The 22,952-nt window shown below is 39.5% G+C and overlaps 1 protein-coding gene across 1 annotated transcript in view; it reads left to right on the forward strand.

Moving 5' to 3' along the window:
• The window catches only part of LOC137195116 (dapper homolog 3-like), a 31,015-nt gene that overhangs the window by 2,735 nt on the left and 5,328 nt on the right, over positions 1 to 22,952 (forward strand). Inside the window, exon 2 of the mRNA XM_067607193.1 lies at positions 22,237 to 22,366. Within this exon, the coding sequence (XP_067463294.1) occupies positions 22,237 to 22,366 (130 nt within the window). The remainder of the gene's footprint in view (positions 1 to 22,236; positions 22,367 to 22,952) is intronic.

Here is a 22,952-nt window from a genome sequence, read left to right on the forward strand (position 1 = left end):
CCTTTTGAATTTCATCTGTGAAGACTTGAGGACATCACCAGTGTTTAGAAAAATCTGTAATCTGATAAAGGCTTTCAATTACAGCATATTTCATGGACATCATGTCTGAAAAACAACAAACAAATCGAAAAGATATATTGCGGTTTGAAAGCACAAAACAACTGAACCACATGATTGACCTCTGATCATCAACTGAATTCTTGTTTAGTAGAACGGTTTATAACAAAAGCACATAAACCCATAGATTTGATTGCTTCAAATTTACCTTTATAGTCTCTCTAAGCTTTTTACTCTTACAGTCATTGATTTTATACTGCATCCTATTCTTTGGTTAATCAGGCAGGCTCACTGAGATCAGGACTTTGAAGAGAGAATTGAGAATGAAGAAAACATTCAGTCAGTCCTTAAATACAGCCAAACAAGTATCATGCAAGAAACAATGACAACAGTCCCACAAGAATGCATTGAAAAAATTATAGGAAACATCTAAAATAACATACAATCTCCAAAAGAAATAATTAATATTTTCCTTACTGTCAACAAATCTCATGTGTAGAGCCAAATCAACAATGAACTCATCCTAATTACAAGTAGTGTGTGTGTAATCACCAGGTTTATCCAGCTATACCATTAAATTTACTGTATTTACCTTCTTGTTAATACTGAAGGGCAGCACCAATATGTAAAGGAATAGTTTGACATTTTGGGAATACATGTATTCGTCTTCTTGCTGAAGTTGGATTGGTCACTGCCTTCATATCGGTTAATGGAATAAATTTAAACAATTGTTGTGGCTAAAATTATAAGATGGATGTATATGTGACAGTCTTGCCCCATAAAGCTTTAAAGGTTAGGTTCACATTTTTTCAAGACAATCTTAATAAAATCATACTCACATACCTGTATGTGTGTTAAAAGTGTAAAATCTGTAAACATTCTTCCTGTCTATAACAACCCATGAGCGATCCATTCCTACCATGATGCAATTGATGGGGGACAAAATCCACAGTCTTCTTTTTATGTAAAAATGAATTCTGAAGTTCAGCTAAAGCTAATATAAGGCTTCAACAGTCTGAGTTAAATAAATGGAGTGGAATTCTCCTAAACAGTGATCACTCCTCTTTATTTGTTCAAAAGTACACCTACCAAAACCTCTAAATCTCACTGATTAACTCGGTCTAGGAAGAGTTATGTTCTGGAAGTCTGTCTTAGCCAGCTGAATGTCACTGTGAAGTTCAAGCAAATAGCCGAGACTCCAGGAAGTCTTTGCACCCTGATAAAATCCTTCAGCCTTTTAAAAAACTTGAAGCTGCCAAAACTCATCTACTTGTAGGAATAAAAGTTGGAGGTAGCCACAGTCAGACAGTCTGGAACAGGATCTGACTGGTCATCAGGGTGTTATGCTCCCTCTGAGACTTCTCTGTGGTTTCCAAGGCCAGCCTCAAATTCTCAGCCATGACTGCAGATCCTGAAACATTTCACTTCGAAGTTGCTCCATTGGACTTGTTGAAGGATGTATGAAGGTGTACAAGAAATGATGAATTCCTTATTGTCTTTTATTTCCAAAAGCATCATACTGATTTTTTCTGCATACTTAATTTCAGTCTGCTTCAGAATCTACTTTAACATATGCCTGAGTCAACGACTTTTCCATTCCCATAATTCTTTTGGCTACAAGTAATATTCATCAACGTCATGACAGTGTTGCTTTGGGGGTATGTTGACTCCCATGAAGTCTCCGTCATCATAGGATTATGATGAAACAATCAGATTCTTTTGGAACACATTTTTGGCATGTACACACATATGTGTGTGTGTGTGTGTGTGTGTGTGTGTGTGTGTGTGTGCTGTATGGATACATTCCTGGATCGTTTTGTCCACTTGTTGATATTGCTGCATATGGCCTGTGCTTCCAACTTTTTGTCTCTGGGTTTTACATGACACATACCTTTCAGATCAGCTGAAATTTCTAGGGGTTTGTATATGCCAATATATTCTTCATTCAGTACCAGTTCCTCTGAACTTGTGTATGTGTGTTGATGTTTGTGCACATGCGATGAGAGGTTCTGAGACAATGAGAAAAACCTTTGCATCTGTGATGCTGGACAAACAGAGCAGGCAGGGAAAGAATGCACGTATGTGTGTGCATGAGAGAGAGAGTATTTATTCCTCAGCAGGAGCTGCTGACAGCCATGTGACAGTCGGCAGCAGCTGGGGAAGCAGCACAACCTTCACTGTGGCCTCCTGTGTATGGGGACTAATGAGAGGGCATGTTGAAATGTGGAATCGAAAGGTGTATTCACGTTCTCAAACTGTCTCCTAATCACACACACAAACAAAAGAAACACACAGTTTACAAGTATTTAATTACTGCGAATATAGAGATTAAGATAATAGATAGATTAGAGTCTCTAAATTATTCCACCTAAAAATTATGTAGGTTACCATGGTTTATCATAGGTTAGTTACACAACATAAACATTACAAACAATAAATTAAAGTCATTAAAGTAAACCAAAATTTCATGAGTACACACTCTAAGGTTATATTTCCTTAATTCTGTCCACACAACTAAGTGATGGTAATGTGGTGTTTAATGACTGAATAGTAGTATGTCTGACTGTAAAGACAAAGTGTGTGACCAGAGTTCCACTATATACTTATTACATTCCTGATAAAAAAAACAACAATAAACAAAAAACAAAAAACCTCAAGTCATTGTAAACCAGGACATTCTCAGATCAGAGCAATGAGTGATGCTGATGATCCAGAAGTTTATTTTTATCAAGTTATCGCAGTATGTTGATTTAAATAACAGCATCGGGCATAGATAGACTTCAAAGGGGGCTTGAGCACCTGCCTGTTTGGCCTCCTAGAGAGAAAGTTCTCCTTTTTATAGGGTGTTTAATAAATGAATAAATTCCTGTTATTCCTGTTACATCCAGCGTGACACAACAATATACTCAGTATCAACATCCTGTTTCTGAGTGTAGCTGACAGAGAATTTATGTTAGTATATGTTAGTGTTAAAAGTTTACTCATATACACTTCCTGTCTCCTAAGTGGGCATGATCGCCTCTCCCCCCATCTCCTAACCTCATCTAGACACAACCCATGATAATGGACTAGCTTCGCCTTCTCAGCCCCGCAAACTCAACCTGCCACCACCCAGGACACAACCACAGCCTCTGATGGAGTTTAGTTATTTAAAACAAGGTGCAAATTCACAACATAATCATTTCCTTGCATGTGTCATTAATTAACACATGCACAGTAACATGTAGCAGTGTCTGAACCAACCTCAGTTATGGGTTTGTTTTAAATACATTCATTTTAATATCTCTTTAACAGTGTTGCAAAAATTGTCATTCCAGGTATATATCTATTTAATTATTTGCAAAAATTGCCTTTCATGAATTTGAGCCCCTGCCCCTCTAACATCCTCTGCACTTCCCTGAGAGCAGCTGATAAAACATGATGAGGCTGCTGTTGAGTTGCCCTTGAGCAAGGCACTGATATGCTCAGCAACCAACAGTGGAACACTGTGGCTTTGCTGGGCTGAGTGCATGTGTACATTTGGTATGGTGGTGTATGTGTTTACAGCGAGAGTGTTTGTGCTGTCACCTGGCACACTGTAAGTCTCCAGTAGAGACCTTTGCAGCTGTGTGGCCAACTTGTCACAGAAGCCAAACACAAACATTCTCAACTGTAATGGATGTGTTTTGCTTATGTTTCACACCTTGCTGTGTTGTGCAAACACAGTAGCATGTCTGTGGTTGCTGTTTAAGCTCCTGGTGGGGTAATGAGTTGGGACATGGGGGCTTCATTGAGCCGACTGCTCACTTGTGAGGTCTCCAAAACAAAGAAACACCACTTGGTTACTTTAAGTCACAGCTGTGCAGCCTCTGGGGTGTCAAGGAACAGAAAAATGTACTAATTACTGCAAGCCAGGACACAATGGCCACAGAGTTTATCCTATCATTACCACCAAAGTGAACATATCTCCTGGAGTACAACCACACTAAGCTGATTACATTTGTAAATGCATATTTTTATATCATCTTCTTCTTTTCAGACCTCCATCCAGACTAAAATTGTGTTTTGTTACCTAAAATGACCGCCAGAGTGTGTAAATCTTAAACACTGCCTTGATGTATCACTGTGTATGGAGCTTTTGCAAGACGATGATGTAAGCTGCCCAGCAAGGGTCAGGGGCTGTGTGGCAGTGAAGTTAAGAAGGGCTTTCTTCATCCTCTAACTTTGTCTATGATTGGTCAATTTAAATGATCAATATAGCTGAACACACATCACAGCTGTCGCCATTAAACTGTATTCATATTGATTTTGTCAGACCACCTCTTGATAAAACAGTGGTTTATTCAACCAGGCTGTGTGTCCTATCAGATTCTATGATGCACAATTTGATTGTTAAAGTGGACAAAGCAGAGATTCAGCCATTTTCCAATTGTTCAGGTGTTTCACTGTGGGTAGAGGTCTCTAGAATTCAGCCAAGTCTACTTTTGTCTGTGCCTGTTTGGTAATTTCCAGGCACCAAAGGCGCACTTGCATCAACTTGGGAGGAGAGGCGTAGCTGAGGCTGTGTTTATGCAGATTAGGTGGCGCAGTGCAATTTTGGTGCTCATTTTGGCATGAAATTGCATTTGCAATAAAACCTGCTCAGACCACCTCTTATTGCACATGCAGACACAGGGCAACTTTTGTAGCTTCAGGTGGCAGAGGTGCACACACACAAATGTCTCCAAAATCACAAAACACCTTTAATCTATGTTACATTTTTGCCCCTATCAGTTTACTACATGTTTTTTCATTTACTGCAGACTGAAATGAGAATCAAATATATTTTTAAGGAAGATTCTAACCAATAATATATGAGCAGAATTCAGTGACCCGTAGTTAAGAAATACGTTCTGTCAGATTCTGTTTCCCGCTACAACTTGTAGAATGTCGGCTCTTTCCCAGGTTTATTAAACAGTTGTAGTCATTACACAGCTGCAGGAATGATACATGTTTCATCTACAGTCTCTGATTTGAGAGAGGGACTGTGCATCATTTTACATGTGGATGGCAAAGTAGAAGAAACCTCATTAATTATTTAAACCTTCTGACATGGTGACAGGATCAGTCAGGATCAACTTATATAAGTAATTAATGTTCTGCATTTTCTAAACATCAGACTTGGAAGCTGTTATTCAGATTCCAAGTTTAACAATGAAATAGTTTGAAGCAACGTGGCAGTCGTCAGGATGCGTCCTGTGCTCCATCAAATCTGTCTAGAAGATTTTATTAAATAAAAGTTTGAGCTCAGGTTAGATAATAAAAATGTTTTTTTTCTGACATGTAACAGTGAGTTTTCAGTTATACTACTTACAGTCAAGTCTCGAAATATTTGCAGTTCTGCGTATGGACGTGTATCCATATAATCAGTGTGTAAAATAGCCCCTGACAACCAGAGGTTGTGTGCTATGCGTGCTCCTTCCCAAACAGAGTAGGTTTTCCTTCAACATCGTATATACCGTAAATAAATCAAACATGTTCGTGAAAACATTTTAAAACAGGTTTATACACAGTCCTGCTTACTTTACGCACAGCTGGCACAGTGTTGATTCATTCATTTGTCATTTAAATATTTCAATGAAACAATGATAGAACTTGTGCTCTTTTCAAACACTAACCTGCATTTCCAAACCCAATTTTATAGATCTGTTTATTTAAGGATATGTATTGGTATGATATAGTATGGATTGGTATGATATTGTATGGATCTTAGAAACATAAATGTGGCAAACAGCCACAACGCAGATGTATTATCTTGTAGGTGTATGATCTTTGGTAGATGCGATTGTAGCGGACAAACACAACACTGAAGCATGCATCTTGTGTGCGTAAACTCTTTGGTAGAGGGGGTATGATGCCATTGACAGGCGACCAAATGAAACGGACTGTTATCTTGATTAAAATAACAGATTTTGCTGGATATGGAAATTGTTGGATACATTTGGGATAAGGGGTCTAGTTGTTTTCAGACATTTTAATACAGAATAGTTACATAATATAGCTTTAAAGGATGACTCCAACTGCATTCCCCAACTCCAGGAGTGATGTCCAAATAAGGAAATGTGCGTCATGTAGCAGGTGGATGTGACTCCCCTCGTTGAGACCTGCTGATAGATGTAACAGCGGAGCAGAGGAGAGAGACTGAGGTAGCAAGTCACCGACCTGCGTGCTGGTATTTGACATGTTTGGGTTTTTTTCTTCCCAAAAACAAATCATTTTTAAAATATTTGTATGAAACAAATATTCATAAAAAAAAAAACACTATCCGTGCTTTGCAGAAAAACGTATTTGTATTCAGGCACAACCCTAGGAGAAATGCCATCATGCAGAAAGCTACAACAGGTCACGTTGGAAAAAGTTTGTAGAGGGGCTTGGGAAAATGGCATTTTGATGCTAAAACATAAGTACTTTGATCAAAATTTGAATTTTCAGATTTGAATACATATGGAACACTAATGTGAAGCTACAAAATTATATAAAAACCTAAAAAAAAAATAATTGAACTGTCCTTTAACCATGTCGTGTGATATGCTACTTAAGTGCACTTAAACAACAAATATTACTGGGACCACTACAGAAAATCGCAGATGAACATTTGATATCCAGGAATTCATATTATAGACACTACCACTGACTATCCCTGTAACAAATTGGCCACAATTTCACACATTGACCATACCATGTTTATCTTGAAACAGATAGATAATGTTAAGTATGTTAAACATCAAGTAAAACTAGTTCATGCTTAGGATTAACCACCTGATCCTCACACTGCAAGACAACAGCATATCTACAGACTCTGCGGCATTAGGAGTAAATCCATGCTGCAAACAAACAAAAAGTGAGACCAAAGAGGGCAAAATACAGAGCTCTATTCTGTTCCAGCTCTATTCAATTGTATGTGTTTGTGTAATTCAGGGGAAATGGTTACAGGATCAGTTCATCATATATAGTGTTCACTGTCTGGCTTTAATCAAGTGATAGCAAATGACCATAATCTATCCAGGATACTGTAGGAGATTTCCTGTGGTAATCAATATATTTTTCCAAGAAGGGATTAACTCATTTCAGTGAATAGAGGAAGAAGCCATGCCTTAAACAGCTCCATCTGACCGATGAACTCAGAGCAATCAGTTGAAGAACATTGTCACAGTATGGATCCTGCGCATAATTGGTCCAGAGCTTCAGCTGGCTGCTTGGCAGCAGATGCCAGTCCTGCACAGCCTGATGACTGCTCTTAGCTGATCAAACTCCTCTAAAGTCCTCCGACACTGCTGCAGTAGTTCCAGTTCAAATGCATTTGACTGTATAGGGCACACAACAGCTGCGAACTGCCTTCTTAACCTTGGTGTGAAACCTTAGCTGGAACTATGGATGTTTAATTTCATGGCTGTTTGTCAGACAAAGATGTAATTCCAAGATCATTAGTCGATTTGCTGCGCGCCACCGACAAAGATGAACAGGGAACCATATTTGGCCCATTGTTACAGTGCCTTCATATCAAGCTTAAACAAAGCTGTACTGGCCAGCAGTCCATGGCAAACATGCCACAGTGACTTTGAACATGAGCTTTAACCATCTCATGTGCATTGATTCAATAAAGATCAATCTGTTAAATGATATTGTATGATCATTTATAATAAGAACATAAATATAAAAGCGCTTTAGTCAACAGCCTGTAGACATTATTGGATTTTGTTTCCTGAATGGGGAGTGCAATATGTTGACCAAAACACTCTGTTGCACTGGGGCATTGTTTTATCATTTGACACCAAAGTGTTGTGTCAAAAGAAGAAAATATTTACTTGTTGTTTAATCTTACACTACTGTGTAATTTATCCTCACAGTTGAATACACAAGAGAAGAAAAATCAGCACTGACTAGCAACTAAAGTCAGAAATATTAGGATTTTACTGTCCACACACAAAACACATACAAACAAAAAACTCTGCTATTAATTCCATATGGCCAGAATGTGTATGCAGCTTTACTCTGACAAAGCCCTTTTGGCTCTGTACTGATTACTTGTGATGCAAAGGTCTGCTTTATATCATAGTTAAAAGTTTGTTTTTGTACTAGAGTGCAGAATGAACAGAAGAACATGAACAGATTTTCCAAGAAATGTGGAGATCCCACGTCTAAAGAGTAAATCCAATAAATCCAAGCTGTTTACTGAAGATGTATCTCTCTCACACACACACACACACAAAGAGTGTGATTAGGAGACAGATTGAGAACGTGAATATATGGTGTTTTTATAGTAACGGGATTGGGTAATGGTTTGAATTATTGATCACAGGAAATAACGACTGAAAGCTCTCAGTGGGGCTGCAGAGGGGCTCTTTGTTTTCAGTCAGTCTCAGTTTGTTTTTACTCTTTTGAAACATTACTCCCATTACTCCATGTTTCCTGTCTCTGTCGCCCTCATATGTTTTCCTCCTTCTCTTTTTCTCTTTCTCTAATCCCCTTAGTTTTAACAGAAAGCCCTTTCTCTCTTTTTATCCCAGTATTTACTATCCCATCCATTACCCCTTTGTTGTCATAGTGTCAGCAGTTGCTTTCAAACATTTCTTAAATAGCATTATTTTTGGAGTTTAATGTTCATGGCGCCTGCTTATCAGCACAAACACAAATACATAGACTGCATAACTGCAAGTCCACTGTGATATGACCTTTCATTGTGATGGCCTGCTCAAAAAGCATTCCTACCACCACACCCAACCACCCACTATATACACACACACACACACACACAGTTTATCTATTTATCTGTGCTCATGTTTCAAAATTTCAAATTTAAATCTGTAGATAGTTCAGTGGTGCACATCTCTGTGCCACACCTTAATTAAATAAATCATGCTTCATGCAAAATAATGAAGACGCTTTTGCAAAATCATTACACCCTGACATTCTTAATTAATAGTAGTTTGTATCAACACTAACTTCATGGCTGAATTTATTTGTAAAATGTGTTTATCTTTGCTAGACTAGTTTCAACATGAAATCACTATGCAACTGTGCCTAATTGAAGCTTATTCAGTGAAGTTTCAGGAGTAGGACCACACCTCAACTATGCTACTTCTGGCATTCCTATAAATACCACCTAATCCTCTCCTCCTCTTTCGCTCTCGTATTCTGCGCTTCACATGCATGCAGTCTCAGTCTAGTTTCTCAGAAACAAACTCAAGCTACCACCATATATTAGCGGTTTTGTCTCAGATTTCTTGACAGACAAACCGTACTCATGATTGCATTATCAAAAACCTTGGACAAACGCTGGAATTTCGATTTCAAAAAGTCAACTCACCATGGATCACGAACTGCAGATCAACTGATCAACAAGACTGTTTGAAACCAGTTCTCCTCCAGCCAAGACACAGCATTCAGACCAAAGCCGAGTGTCCCAACGGAGCCGCCGCACTCAGCAGTGCACACACCGGCCTCATGGGCACCTCCACTCATGCTCCCCTAACATGACTCTCCGCTCCTGGCAGATCTCAGGCCTCCTCTCCTCCAACAACGAGTCTCGAAAACCGTGGACGCAACAGTTATAGGTATGGGAGCAGGTAGCTTCAACTTTCTCCTCATCAGCTGCCTCTCTACAGTCTGGGTTACTATCTATCAAAGTGAAGCCACAGTGCGCCCTCCTCTTGATTCAGCTGTCTTTACATCCACAAATGGAGCGAGACATCAGAGACTGAACTGTTGCCCACCTCCAACGATTCCTGTAAGGGAAGGCATTCCCTGCGACAATAAAGCCAGTCACTGCCAGAGTTGGCAAGCATGACGTCACAGAGCCTCTGCTGCCATCATGGCCACAGCCTGCATCATTAGCAAACCCTTGTGGGGGCCTGGTTATATTTCCCCCTGTGCAGCAAACATCGCCAAAACTTTTCCAGCAGCCTCAAGTTCCTCACTCCCAGTAAACAAACCACTGGCACCGGGATGCCGGGTTTGCATCATTCCTCATTCACCTCAGCAACCCTTTTCTTAAGTGATCAATTTAAAGTCATTACTGGCAGTAGGATACCAGGCTCTTATTATTCCATCTTATTATTCCATCCATTTATCTCTGGTTTCTGTGAGTGGCACCAGGTTGCCAATTTCTTATTCTACTCTCCATCAATTTCATTTTAGAGGAGAAAAGTTAGCTATTCTCGCTACACTTTAGCAACATCCTGCCGTTTCAACTATAGACACGGGTTGCCAATTACCCACTTGGCTATTCTTACTATTGTCACTTCTGTAGTGCCTCAGTAATCTAACGCCTCTTTAGTACTCTATAGTTACTGGCACTGGGTTGCTAGTTACTAATACAACTAACCTAACGTCACTTCAGTAACGTCTACCATCAGTTGCACCGGGTTGCAAGTTACTTATACAACCAATCTAATGTCACTTCAGTAAATCTATAGTTACTGGCGCCTGGTTGCCAGTCACAAATACAACTTATATAATGTCACTTTGGTAATGCCTACCGTCACTTGCATGGAGTTGCAAATTAGTAATACAACTAATCTAAAGTAATTTCAGTAACTTTAATTATTATGTGCGCCAGGTTGCAAGTTAATAATACAACTTGTCAAACATCATTTCAGTAATGTCCACCATATATGCACCGGTTTGCAAGTTACTAATAGAACTAATCTAATGTAACTTCAGTATTTTATATTGTTACATACACCGGGTCACAAGTTACCAATACAACTATAGTGTTTCCCCTAGGTTGACTGCCTTGGAGTGGCAGTGGCGCCGGGGGGTGGGGGGTGGGCCCTCTGTTAAAGAGCGGCTGACATTGACACTAAAATGAGAATTGCTGGTCCACCTTAAAAGTCAGTCCACCTTAAGCGAGCCTGGTCAAGTTAAGCTAAGGCGTTATTGCTATCTTTGGGGCTAACCCCCTTCGATAGATGAGTATTTTCTTTGTCTTGAGGAGCTGCAGCATTCATTAACTGACAAACTGCAGTCTGTACTGTACATTTACTGCCAGATTGACAACTTACTGCTAAACTTTTCCTCTGCTCCACACGCGTTCACGTCATGTTTCTGCCGCTCGCTTTACACACACATACATACACGCACTGCCTTATTCCTTAACGGAGCTACGCTACTCTTGTACCTTTCACATAGATGTCCTTTAAAAAATGAAGAGAGGGAGGATGACTAAAAAAAATCCACAATAACGCAGGGTTTTTGTGCTCACACAGTGTACGAGTTAAAATCATTAGTAGCCCGTTGATATTAATGATCGTCTGAAATTTTCTGTGATGGCCATCAAAACACATACCATCCATATTTACCTTAGTGGCATCAACTTCTTCTTTAAACTCCTAAGCGACAGACGGGCCTGGTCTCCAACAATTCTCATTTGACGTCACTCCTCAAAGGACTTCTATGCCAAGAGTGAGCTAAAAATCCTTGCCGCCTTCCTCTTACTGCCGACTTGCTGTCAGTCAGCATCCACACAATCTGCTCCAGATATTCCATTCCTCATGTTGTTCGTAATTAAGAAGTCACATTCTCACTTGCATTCTTCGGTTTGCTCATATGCTCTGAATTCACTGCCTCAATTCTTCACTCCAACCCCAGCCGCCACACCCGCTTTTCAGACTTATCTTATTTCTCAGATGACACTGTCTCCCTCTCTCTCAATCCAACCAGTTAAGGCAGATGGCCGCCCACCTAGAGCCTGGTTCTGTTCAAGGTTTCTTCCCAGTAAAGGGGAGTTTTTCCTTGTCGCTGTCGCCAAGTGCTTGCTCATGGGGTAAAGTTTGGTCTATGTAAATTAAGAGTATGGTCTTGACCTGCTCTATATGAAACACATCATGAGATAACTTAGTTGTGATTTGCTGAATCCTCCTGAGACCAATGCAAAATACCTTGGTGGTATTTTATCATTGACAGATCCTCTCTTCATCTTTGAGTCCGGACAAGTGGCTACTCGTTTCTGGCTCCACCAGCATTTACGCCACATAATGTACTTATCTGGCATTGCTGCCGTTCATTTCGCCGGACATTCCTTCAGGGTCAGAGCTACTACTTCAGCCTCCCATAAAGGCATCCCAAAGCACTTTATACAACTCAGGGGCCGTTGTTCCTCCCAAATGTATCATCACTACACCCATTCAGATCTCGAAGATCTCAGATCTGCTCAATCTCATCTTAAGTAACTGGAGGTTTTTGGGGGTCCATTGTTGCTACGGTGGATTCCCCATAAGCTTCTCCACAACGCAGTCAGCAACTGGAAGAACTATACACATCAATTGTTTTCCTTAATAAATCATTCAAACGCATCTTGATGGTGTGGTCCTTGCTAGTGAATTGAAGTTTATTCAGCAAAGTTTCAGGAGTAGGACCACACCTCAACTATGCCACTTCCGGCATTCCTATAAATACCTAACCCTCTCTTCCTCTTTCGCTCTTGTATTCTGCGCCCCTCCACCGCACAATATTTCTCTCTTCTTGTTTCTTCCTGATTCTTCCTCTCCTTTGTAGGGTCCTGAGGGAGTCCGTTGTTGCCCGGATGCTCTGGCGGATTCCCCATAAGCTTCCCCACAACACAGTCAGCAAGCGGAAGAACTATGTACATCAACTGTTTTCCTTAATAGATCATTAATACATATCTTGTTGATGGTGTTGTCTTTGCTAGTGAATCACACTTTACCGTGCAGAGAAAGCGACAAATCAACTTTGCTGCCTTATAAAGTACACTGTTGTCAAATGCATTCCTGTGAAAAGAGAACGCTTGTGTTTGTGGAATGCAGATTCTGTTCAGTCTTTGTGCGAGGCTGGTCATAGTTTAGGTGTCATTAGTCAGCAATGTCAGTGTAATGACAACGTGTCTGTCAGAGTGCTGTTCACATATATGTGTGTAAAGTTTGCAATATTTTCTATATCCTCCTTTCAATAAGTGTGTTTTTTTTGGGTTAGTCTGATGAGTTGACAGGAACAATATTTTCAGGAAAGTAATGCAAACTTTACACACAAATAAGCTTCCATGCCAAGTCTGACTTTGTTCAAATTCATGTAGCCAATGAGTTTAAATCAGCTGGACTATACAGAGTGTTAATAATCTGAGACGCAGTCGTTCCAAGTGCTTTAGAGTTTGACCCCCATAGAACCACTGAAGGCCCGACTGTCGGTTTTACAGCTAAAGGCCTCAGCAGGACTGAAGGTGTGTATATGTGTGCATGCACAAATGCAAATGTGTTCATTCATGCATGACTGTGTGTCGGTGTATGTAAAAGCATGAGCATGTGTGTGTGTGTGTGTGTGCGTGTGCGTGTGTGAGCGTGCACTTACATGGGGCAAACAGGCATCCATTGAGCCAGTGTGGTCTCACATAAGTAGCTGCTTAAACCCACACATAGACCCTTTTATTCAGCGCATGCCTGACATAAGCCCAGCTCAACTTTATAAGCACATGCATGTACACACACACACACACACACACACACACACACACACACACACACACACAGTCTGAATACTATGCCTTCATGTGTTGAAGAGTCTTGTGATGCTCAGACTAAGTTAGTTTACGGTTTGGATCTTTAAGGAGAGAGGGCAGCATGAAGTCCTCTAATTGCTTTGACTTTTCTTAAGTGATATTTGCTACAAAAAAAGACAGGTTCATTAGATTAAGAGTTATGACGAACATGGATTTGTTCCAAAATCATCATATTCCTGGAAAAAGGACTGCATTGATTCACTTCTAGGTGGAGTTCATATGCTCTCTTATATCTATTCCAATCACCATTTTCAGCCATGATGTTGATGATGTAACTGTTAGATAAACCACAGATGTAAGCCCTCTAACTCTGTTTATTATGTGTGGGCTGAATGCTGCAAATGAATACAGCAGGTCCTTGGAGACTGGCCCATTGATGAACTCACTCATTAAAATGACAGAACATAAAATCCAAAATCAGCCATGTATCCCTATATCAGACTGCTGGCAAACACAGTGCTGTAGATCCCTACATTATAATACTGAAAGGAAGCTGTGTCAATTTTTTACAATTTTGACCAAACTCCGTGCAGCAGAGCTGTAGCAGTTAGACTTGAAACTTGAGCCTTGGACATGAGTCAGATTAAACTCACAGAAATGAGGACTCGGACTTGACTGCTGTGAGATGATCTGACTTTAGGCCTCTGTCCTCAATTGTCCATACAGAATCTGGGTGTCTTTTCTGATTGTTTTAAATTTCCCTCAGATCTCCTGACCAGTTACCCCTCACCATTTCACATACCCAGTCAAAGTCCAAAGTTGTTTTCCACTGATGCTCCCAGACTGTAGAGGAGTTTACCTTCGCCAATCTACTGCCACTTTTAAATCCTGTCTACAAGATCTATCTTTATAAAAATCATTATAAAACAGCATTTGAGTCCCCTTAATTATTGATTTGACTAAATGATTACTTCAGTTGTCTTTTACAGCTATTTACCTTATTTATTTACATTTTAGTTATTTAATTGTATTCAAAAATTATGACAGTCAACATTGTTTTCTAAAATTTGGAATTTGCTGAAGAATATCTGTAACTTGATTTGAGACCAGAGCACACCAATTTATTCACAGCCTTTAATTGCGCAAACAGACTAATGTTACTACTGTCACTACTGTCTTCATCAGAGTCAACATGGACAAAGACATGAGGCAAACAACTTATGTAATCAACCTAGACCAGGTGTGTAGTTGTAATTAGATACTTGGTTGAACAGGGTTTCAAATCTATTGGATACTGATTCTAAGGGTGGGAGTTGCCATTGTCAACGTCCAAGTGCTACACTCCTAACACCATATCAGTAACAAAAGAACATAGACATCTCTCAAAAGTAAAATTGAGTAAAATTAAGTTAAATTAGAGGAAACATGACATATTCAGTTCTTCATTTATGCCAAAGGGCTAACACCATGTCAGAAACAAAAAAACACAAATCTCTCTAAAAGTATTAAAAGTATCTAAAAGTTTTAAAAGTACATAAAGTACAAATATAAAAGTTATATAAAACATTATAAAAGTACATGAAGTACCGATACAAACCTCCACCAAGTATGACAACTCAGAGGAAACATGACAAATTCAGTTCCTCATTTATGCCAAAAGGCTCCACCATGTTGAGAGTGTAAATCCACTATGCCTCTTTGTGGAGCAGCGAGTTGATGATGTCACCACCTCTAGAAGGGTGACATTTTTCCTGTTCCCCAGAACTTTAATGATGCTGCTGTGCTGATGTTGAGCAGTAGCATAGTCCGTGTTTTGTGTACGTATGTTACATACATGTAACGGTGTTACGTAATTATGATACAAAAAAAGGTAACTGTTTTCTGTTACAGTTACATTTAGTAAAAAGGGGGATTATTAGCAGGATTATAATTTGCTGACCATCCACAGCTTGTCGACAAACCTTGGACAGTCGGCAAGAACACTTGTGCTCGCTTGCAGCCATGTCTCTCGCTCTGTCACCATGAAAGCTGCAGGTTGCAGTTGCACACCCACTATGCCTGCAGGGAGTTGAAGCAGAGCGCTGCACACACACTGCTGCCCCCCCGTTGCACCAATAGTAACTAATATTATAGTCATATAACAGCATGAGAAGATGCGCTCTGTTGTAGTCAACGCTCAGCGCAGTTTGACATTTGCTAAGCAACAGAGGTGGTTTCTTTGTTGTTTTTTGTAGTCCACAAAAATCTTGTTAATGCTATATTTCCTGACCAAGCAGCAACCTCCTGAAAAATGAAGGGCTGAAAAATTAAGCCAATGCAGAAGTGCCAAAAACTGCAGTTCCTTGAATGGCCACTTGAGGCTGGCTCCAAAAGTGAGTCAATCCCCATAGACCCCCATGTTAAAATGCCCAACTTTACAGCAGAAATAAAAATGTTTACAGCCTTGTACAAAAAACGGTTTTGGTCTCTATAGCTAGATTTTTTTTATAACTCACCTGTTAAAATTTTATTAAGCTGTAAACATATACATAATTAAGGACATGGCCGCTTTTAGTGACAGTTCACTAGCTGCTAAGTGGCTTGTTTCATCAACCAGGCTTCATTCAACTTGCCTCAGCGCCACCTCTTTGCCCATTTTGGATTAACAGGGAGTTAGGCGGAGTCAGGCACTGCCAAGATGGCGATGGCCAGAGCTGCCCACTCTGAGCTTCAAAACTCCTCTTCAGAAACCAATGGGTGACGTCACATGGCTATGTCCATGTTTTTTACAGTCTAGTTTGTGAAAGCAAGAAACTATGATATCCCCATGTGATTAGGCCTTATTCCGAATGTAGCATTTTCCGAGTAAGACATGTGGGATATGCTGATATTATTCGGGTTTTAGGAGCATTCTTTGAACGTGTATACAGCGCATTCGGAATATGTGTCTGAATTGCGTTTTTTACCACTATTTGTGACACACGGCCTCTTGCCTGTTTACCCCTGCGCAGGCAAAATGATATATGCTGGAGCATACAACAGGGACAGAGGGGATTGGTTATTATCCTGACATGCAGCCATGGACTGTGACGACTTGATGTGATGCACCAACAGGCTCAGCTCTAGACAACAGGGGGCCCTAAGCAAGACTTACTTTGGGGACCCTCCTTAAACTGAAATTATACTTTCTGCATCTGCAAGTAACCAAGGGTCTGCTAGGGTCCATGTGACGTAACTTTCCTCATCAGAGGTTCTACATGACATCATGTATCTTTGCTAACTAACTTTTTGGCTTACCATTTGCTATCATCAATCATAATTTATCATCATTCATCATGATCTGCTCCATTTACCACTGTCCTGCTTTCTTTTCTCCTCTTCCCCTTTCTTTCTCTTTCTTTTTTCACTCCCAGACGGATAATTCCTCTCTATTTTGCGTAATCAATGCAAACAAACTTGTGTGTCTGTGACTCACAGAGACACCGATGAGATGGGGTCCCTTGGGGGGGGTTCTTAGCACTGGTTGTCGCTACAATGGTACCGCAATTAAGGGGGACTCCCACATTTTGAGACAGTGTGAGTCAGCCCTCGAGGGCCCTCTCATGGGCGGCCCTAAGCAGGCGCTTAGGTTGTTTATGTGTTGGGCCAGCTCTATGTACCAAAAACACTCAGCATTGTAGTAAATATTATGGGACAACCTAGGTACTGGATGTGCCTGTAACTATAAATTTATATCAGTCATCAATATCACTTATAAATATCAGGCAGTAGCTCACTGATGACCTTGCTGGTTACTTCTCTGCCTGCAGAGATCTTGTGATTCCTGGTCCCACTGGAGCAGAGGGAAACCCTGGAAACCCTCAGCATGTGAACAGGAATATAAGTGGACTATTCATTTTCATTAGCCATGTAAGCAGCTTAGTAGGAATATTGTCTTTTTTGGAATAAGGGCAAAAAATTTAATATTTTGTGCATGTAAATGTTGTCAGTGTTAGGTGTTTTTTTATTTTCAAAATGAATCAGTCTGTCTCTCAGATTGTTGCAAAGTTTCAACAAGATCAGGGGAGGCACACAGCTGAAATTTTTTAGAGATGGGTCACTCTTGAGGAATATTTTTGACCCTGCCTGCCAGAGGAGAATATTCAGTAGAGAAAGTAATCCATGGGGAAATGGTGGTAGCTCTAGTTTTCTTAAGTAACAGAGATTCCATCTCTAGGCTGAAGAGATGTATGATGTAGGGTAACCCCTGTTTTGGAAACACCATAATTTTGACAGCTTTAGACTGGAAATTTGTAAAAGTACTGCAGTTTCTGCACAATCTCAAAAACTGACCAATACAAATATTGTGAATGAGTTGTTTTGGATGGTTACTCTCAGCCTGTAGAAGTGTGTTTCTGCTAAGGGGTTTACGATAGATTGTGGTCTCAATAATACTGTTGTTTCCCTTGTAATAAAGGGCTAGGTCTAGAAAGTGGACAAAGGTTTTATGCTGTTCCATAATGGAAAAAAAGATAGTTAGTAGTGAAATTTATATATTTCAGCAAATCAGACTGCTCTCCTCCATACATCAATCCACTATCAATCCCCCCCCTCCACCTGATTGTGGCAAGTATTGTCTTACTGAGCCTCTGTCACGATTTGTTGACTTCTTCGCCAAGAAATTTGTCTCAAGCCTACTTCCTTTTCTTGGGTACAGTGTTGATGTACTAAATACTATTAAAGCTGATATCCTGGTAACTTTTGATTTGCAGAGCCCATACATGCATACCTCATGAAATAGGCCTTGATGCTCTCACCCATTACCTCAACAAACGTCCCAATGAATTCCTACTTAGACCGTCAGAAATAATTCTCACCATGAACTTCTATAAATATTAAGATTCCTATTACCTGCAATCCTGTGGCACAGCTATGGGCAGTGCTTTTGCCCCATCCTATGCTTGTCTTGTTATGGGTCTATGGGAAGAGAAATTCATTCATAACCCACTCCAAAATACATTTTTGTCCAAGATTGCTTTGTGGAAAAGATACATTGATGTTATCATGGTCATATGGAGAGGTAATAGAGGAGAACTGTCTGATTGTCTGAAAACATGGACTATGCTATTGCTCGATATTATGTACAGACTAACCACAGCTCTGCAGTGTCATTGAAGTTCTGAGGAAGAGAAAAATTTTCACCCTCTCCTATAGGTAGTGATGTCATCAACTCACTGCTCCACAGAGAGGCATTGGGGATTTACACTCTGAACAGGGTGGAGCCTTTTGGCATAAATGAGGAACTGAATGTTTCCTCTAAGTTGTCATACTTGACAGATGTTTGTATCTGTACTTTATATACTTTTATCTTTGTAACTTTTAGAGTGATGTGTGTTCTTTTGTTTCTTACGTAGTGTTAGCCCTTTGGCATCAATGAAAATCTGATTGTCATGTTTCCTCTAATTTGTCACATTTGACAGATATTTGTACTTTTACATTTTGCACTTTTATCCTTGTAACTTAAGACGTTTATGTTCTTTAGATTAGAAACCCAATAGATTTGAAACCCAGTTATCTAATGACAACTGCACACCTGGTTTAGGTTAATTACATAAGTTGTTTGCTTTATCTTTGTACACTTTGACTCTGATGAAATGTTGAAAGTAAATGTTAGTCTGTTTGCACAATTAAAAGCTACGAATTAATTAGTGTGCTCCAGTCCCTTTTGTTCAATGGAAGTTTCCTGTCCTCAAACTGAGAAGCACCTGATTCAGTTGCATTTTGCTGGAAGATGCACAGAGAACCCTGTTTCAACTTGATTTGAGACTGCCTCTGACAGACATGGGACTTGAGCTGGACTTAAAAACATCTCAACTATGCCATACAGTCCCCCATCAACAACCACCTTCATCTCCACTGCAACAGGAAAATTAGAAGGTACTGCAGTGCGTCAAAACATTATTTCAGCCAATATTTCATGGACATCCTACCAGACTTAGCTAAATAAACACTAACTGACTTAGAGTACATATGTATCTCCTCAATGTCCAGGCTTCTGATTTCAGAGGTGATGGAAAATTGGATTGGATCTAAAGTTTGAGGCGGCTTCTCAGACACCACAATTTACTGAGACTTTCCAACAACAACAGCTATCTACTTTCTGAAGTGAATAGGCAGATGTGAATATGTACTGTAGGAAACATTAAGTCATTTCAAGACATCCATCCACATTAATATGTATGTTCCACCTCTGCGTAGCCTCCAGTGGATAAATCATGGAGGCTGTTATTTTGTGATACCTGTAGGTTCAGTGTGGAACAGCTGCAATCTGCACAAAACTCATCGTGTGAAACAAAGTGGGCCACAAGTGTGTGCAGACACAGTCCAAACTGTTTTTTTAAGGCAGCTAATGTGTGATATTTGGTTCTCTTGGTTCAGCTAGTATATGTTCCTCCCTGAAGATGTTATTATGTCTTATATTACATTACAGCACAAAAACAGCCTTACAAAAATAAATGTGGAGCTCCTGCATCTCGACTCAATACTGGTGCAAAGCTTTCCAGTAACTTCACAGTGAGTAAGTGGTAGTGTCTCTCTCTGCCTCTCTCACACTCTGATGATGATGTAACAGTTAGTCAAAGAGGAGAAAATCATGTGGTGCCACGGTATCAAAATCCTCAGTACCCATCATAAATATTGCATAAGTGTATAAAATGAGTCAATATTTATGAACTGAGGCAACATTCCCATGAGAATATAGATGTATTGGTTTTACGAATATACTGAATATAAAAGTTTTGTCAAAAGGAATAGATTATCCAAAAGATTAAAAATCTGACATTGGTGACTTGCCCTCAGCTCCCACAGAGAAATATTTAGTACACACCTAACAGCACCCAAAGGGTAGCTGTTTGAGCTCAGAAGATGTGGAAATTGTGACATATGCTGATTGAGATACTTTTTATTGCCTTTTTGGAAATATGAAGTACCAGTCACTTGTTGAGGATAAGGGTAGTAAAACGAATGGCACCAGCTGATATTCTGTGTTTTAAAACACAATTTAAAATTGTGGTGAAGAGATAATGAAATAATTTTGGGTGAACTGTTTCTTTAAGGTGGGAACACTAAATGATTAAGTAATCCCTTTACCAGTGTAAGATGCCAGATGTAGCAAAAAACAATGGAACATGAGGAATAGTTAAAAGAAAAATCAACAGCTTATAACTAATTCCAGCTGGTTTTCCTCTTGTCTTCATGTACAGCTGTTGTCCTGTAAGTGTGTATCATCTGAGGGGGAAAAGAAGACTTCTCACAGTCTCCATGTTTGGGCACCTTCATGGCTCTGGTTTGCATAACAGCGTTTTATAGATGTCCTCTCCACTGAAAACATAAGCACAACAGACACTAAATATACTATATAATCTTTGCTTTATGATCATTTTTATCTCCTACATTATTACTACAGGGTTTCCTGAAGTGTATCCTGTTTGACAAATACTGTAGTAGCTGCACCATAAAACTAAGTTTAACTATATAGTTATACAGTGTCCTTCTATTGTTCATTACTGGTTTACAACAGTACTTTTATCTGAAGACAGTGCTATAAAACAGACTGTATTTATAACCCAGAGGCTGAAGTTTGATGGATTTTCTACACTAAGCAGGTTTTGGAATTTGTAGTTCTCAAATGTGAAACATGTGGGTTTAGTTAAACATGTGAGGGCTTCTATAGAAATCAGCTGACCAACTGCTGTGTCCAAGGGGTTATCTGAGACCTCTCTGTTTTTGAATCCCTGTTGACACAAGTCGTTTTTATTTATTAGAAGGTAAACTTTTATTGTCTTTTTGCAGTGAAAAGTATTGTGAACGGGAGTGGTCTTACAGTATTTCTCTTTCTCTTGTGTGTTTTCTCCTCTTTAAGCTTTCTATGTGTCTCTGCTCTGTCTGTTGTTTAGACAGCTTCAACTGGGTGGGGGTGGGGGAGTGGGGAGGTGTTGGTGAGAGAACTGTGTGTTATTGTTCCAGTGTTTTGATAATAGGTGCTTGTGGTCATAGCTGTCTGTGAATGTGAAGGCTATTGCTCTCAGTATCTCTACCTCTTATCCTGGGAGATGAACAGGGAGTTGATATGTGCACTCCTAATGAATGACCATCATGTGTATTTTAAGTGTATTCATGTAATTGTCCCTTTGCAGTTTGGGGTGTGGGTGTTAGGTTGTTCTTTTAACTTCCAAATTAAAAGATAACCACAAAATGTGACAAAGTCTTCACACATTTAGGTGTTCTTTCTGTAAGTTATAGGGTTTTTGGGGTGACTTAAATCATGTTAATATAAATGCAAAAATCATCCATGTGTCAATCATATTAAGCATACACCATTATGAGTGATAGTCGTAACACTTCAGTGTGGTCTAATTAACATTAATTACATTATCTCAAAAGGGTAAAAGTAATATTTGGCCAACCCTGTTATTTTTGTATAAGTATAAATGTGTATGTAAATATGTATTTCTTTGCTTTCATGAAAGGGAAGATGGTAGAAAAGAGTGGACTTTACACACATTTGAAATGTTGCTTTTCATACTTAGAGTTTGTGCTGAAGTGTTAAAGCATGAATATAGTTTCCCCAGAAGACAAACATGTGTGTCTCTTCTGTGTGCGTGATTAGTGAAGGTGTTTTGATCATGCTGTTGAGAGAGATTTCCCATCTAAGTGCATTCTCTTGACTCTCGCTCTCTCTCTGTGTATTTCAGACCAGTCTCCAGTGTACTCCCTGGGGTATAATGGCATCTTTAGAGCAGCAGGTGGCACAGCTGACAGTCAACGCTGAGGTCAAATCAGCAGATTCTCCTGCCAGCCTGGACGACAGCCGACTCAGTTCAGGTAAAATCTGCCTCTTCCAAACAGCCAGTGGTTATATATATATATATATATATATATATATATATATATATATATATATATATATATATATATATATATATATATATATATATATATATATATATATATATATATATATATATATATATATATATATATATATATATGTATATAATATTTGGTTTGAGCATACTTTGCCTTTAAAACAAAAGCTGTTCTTCTGTGAATTTAGGCTTCTGAGACTTCTGTGTCTTCATGTAATCCCAAACTGGCTAATTGATGTTGAGATCAAGGCTCTGTTGGGGCCAGACCATCTGTTGGACTCCTTGTGCTTCTTGATGCTGAATATAGTTCTTTATGACTTTGGTTGTATGTTTGGGGTCATTGTCATGCTGCAGAATAAATTTGGAACCAATCAGATGCTTCCCTGATGGTATTACATTATGGATAAGAATCTAAGACTCTAAAGTTCCTAAAACTTTTGCACAGCACTGTAGATATATCTCAGTTTGCTCTACAGATGTTGAACAACTCCTCCAGCACTTTAATGAATTCATCCCTCACTTTTATTTTTCCTAATACTGAC

This window comes from Thunnus thynnus, chromosome 13 (genome assembly GCF_963924715.1).
Source record: "Thunnus thynnus chromosome 13, fThuThy2.1, whole genome shotgun sequence".
In the NCBI taxonomy this organism is placed as follows: Eukaryota; Metazoa; Chordata; class Actinopteri; order Scombriformes; family Scombridae; genus Thunnus; species Thunnus thynnus.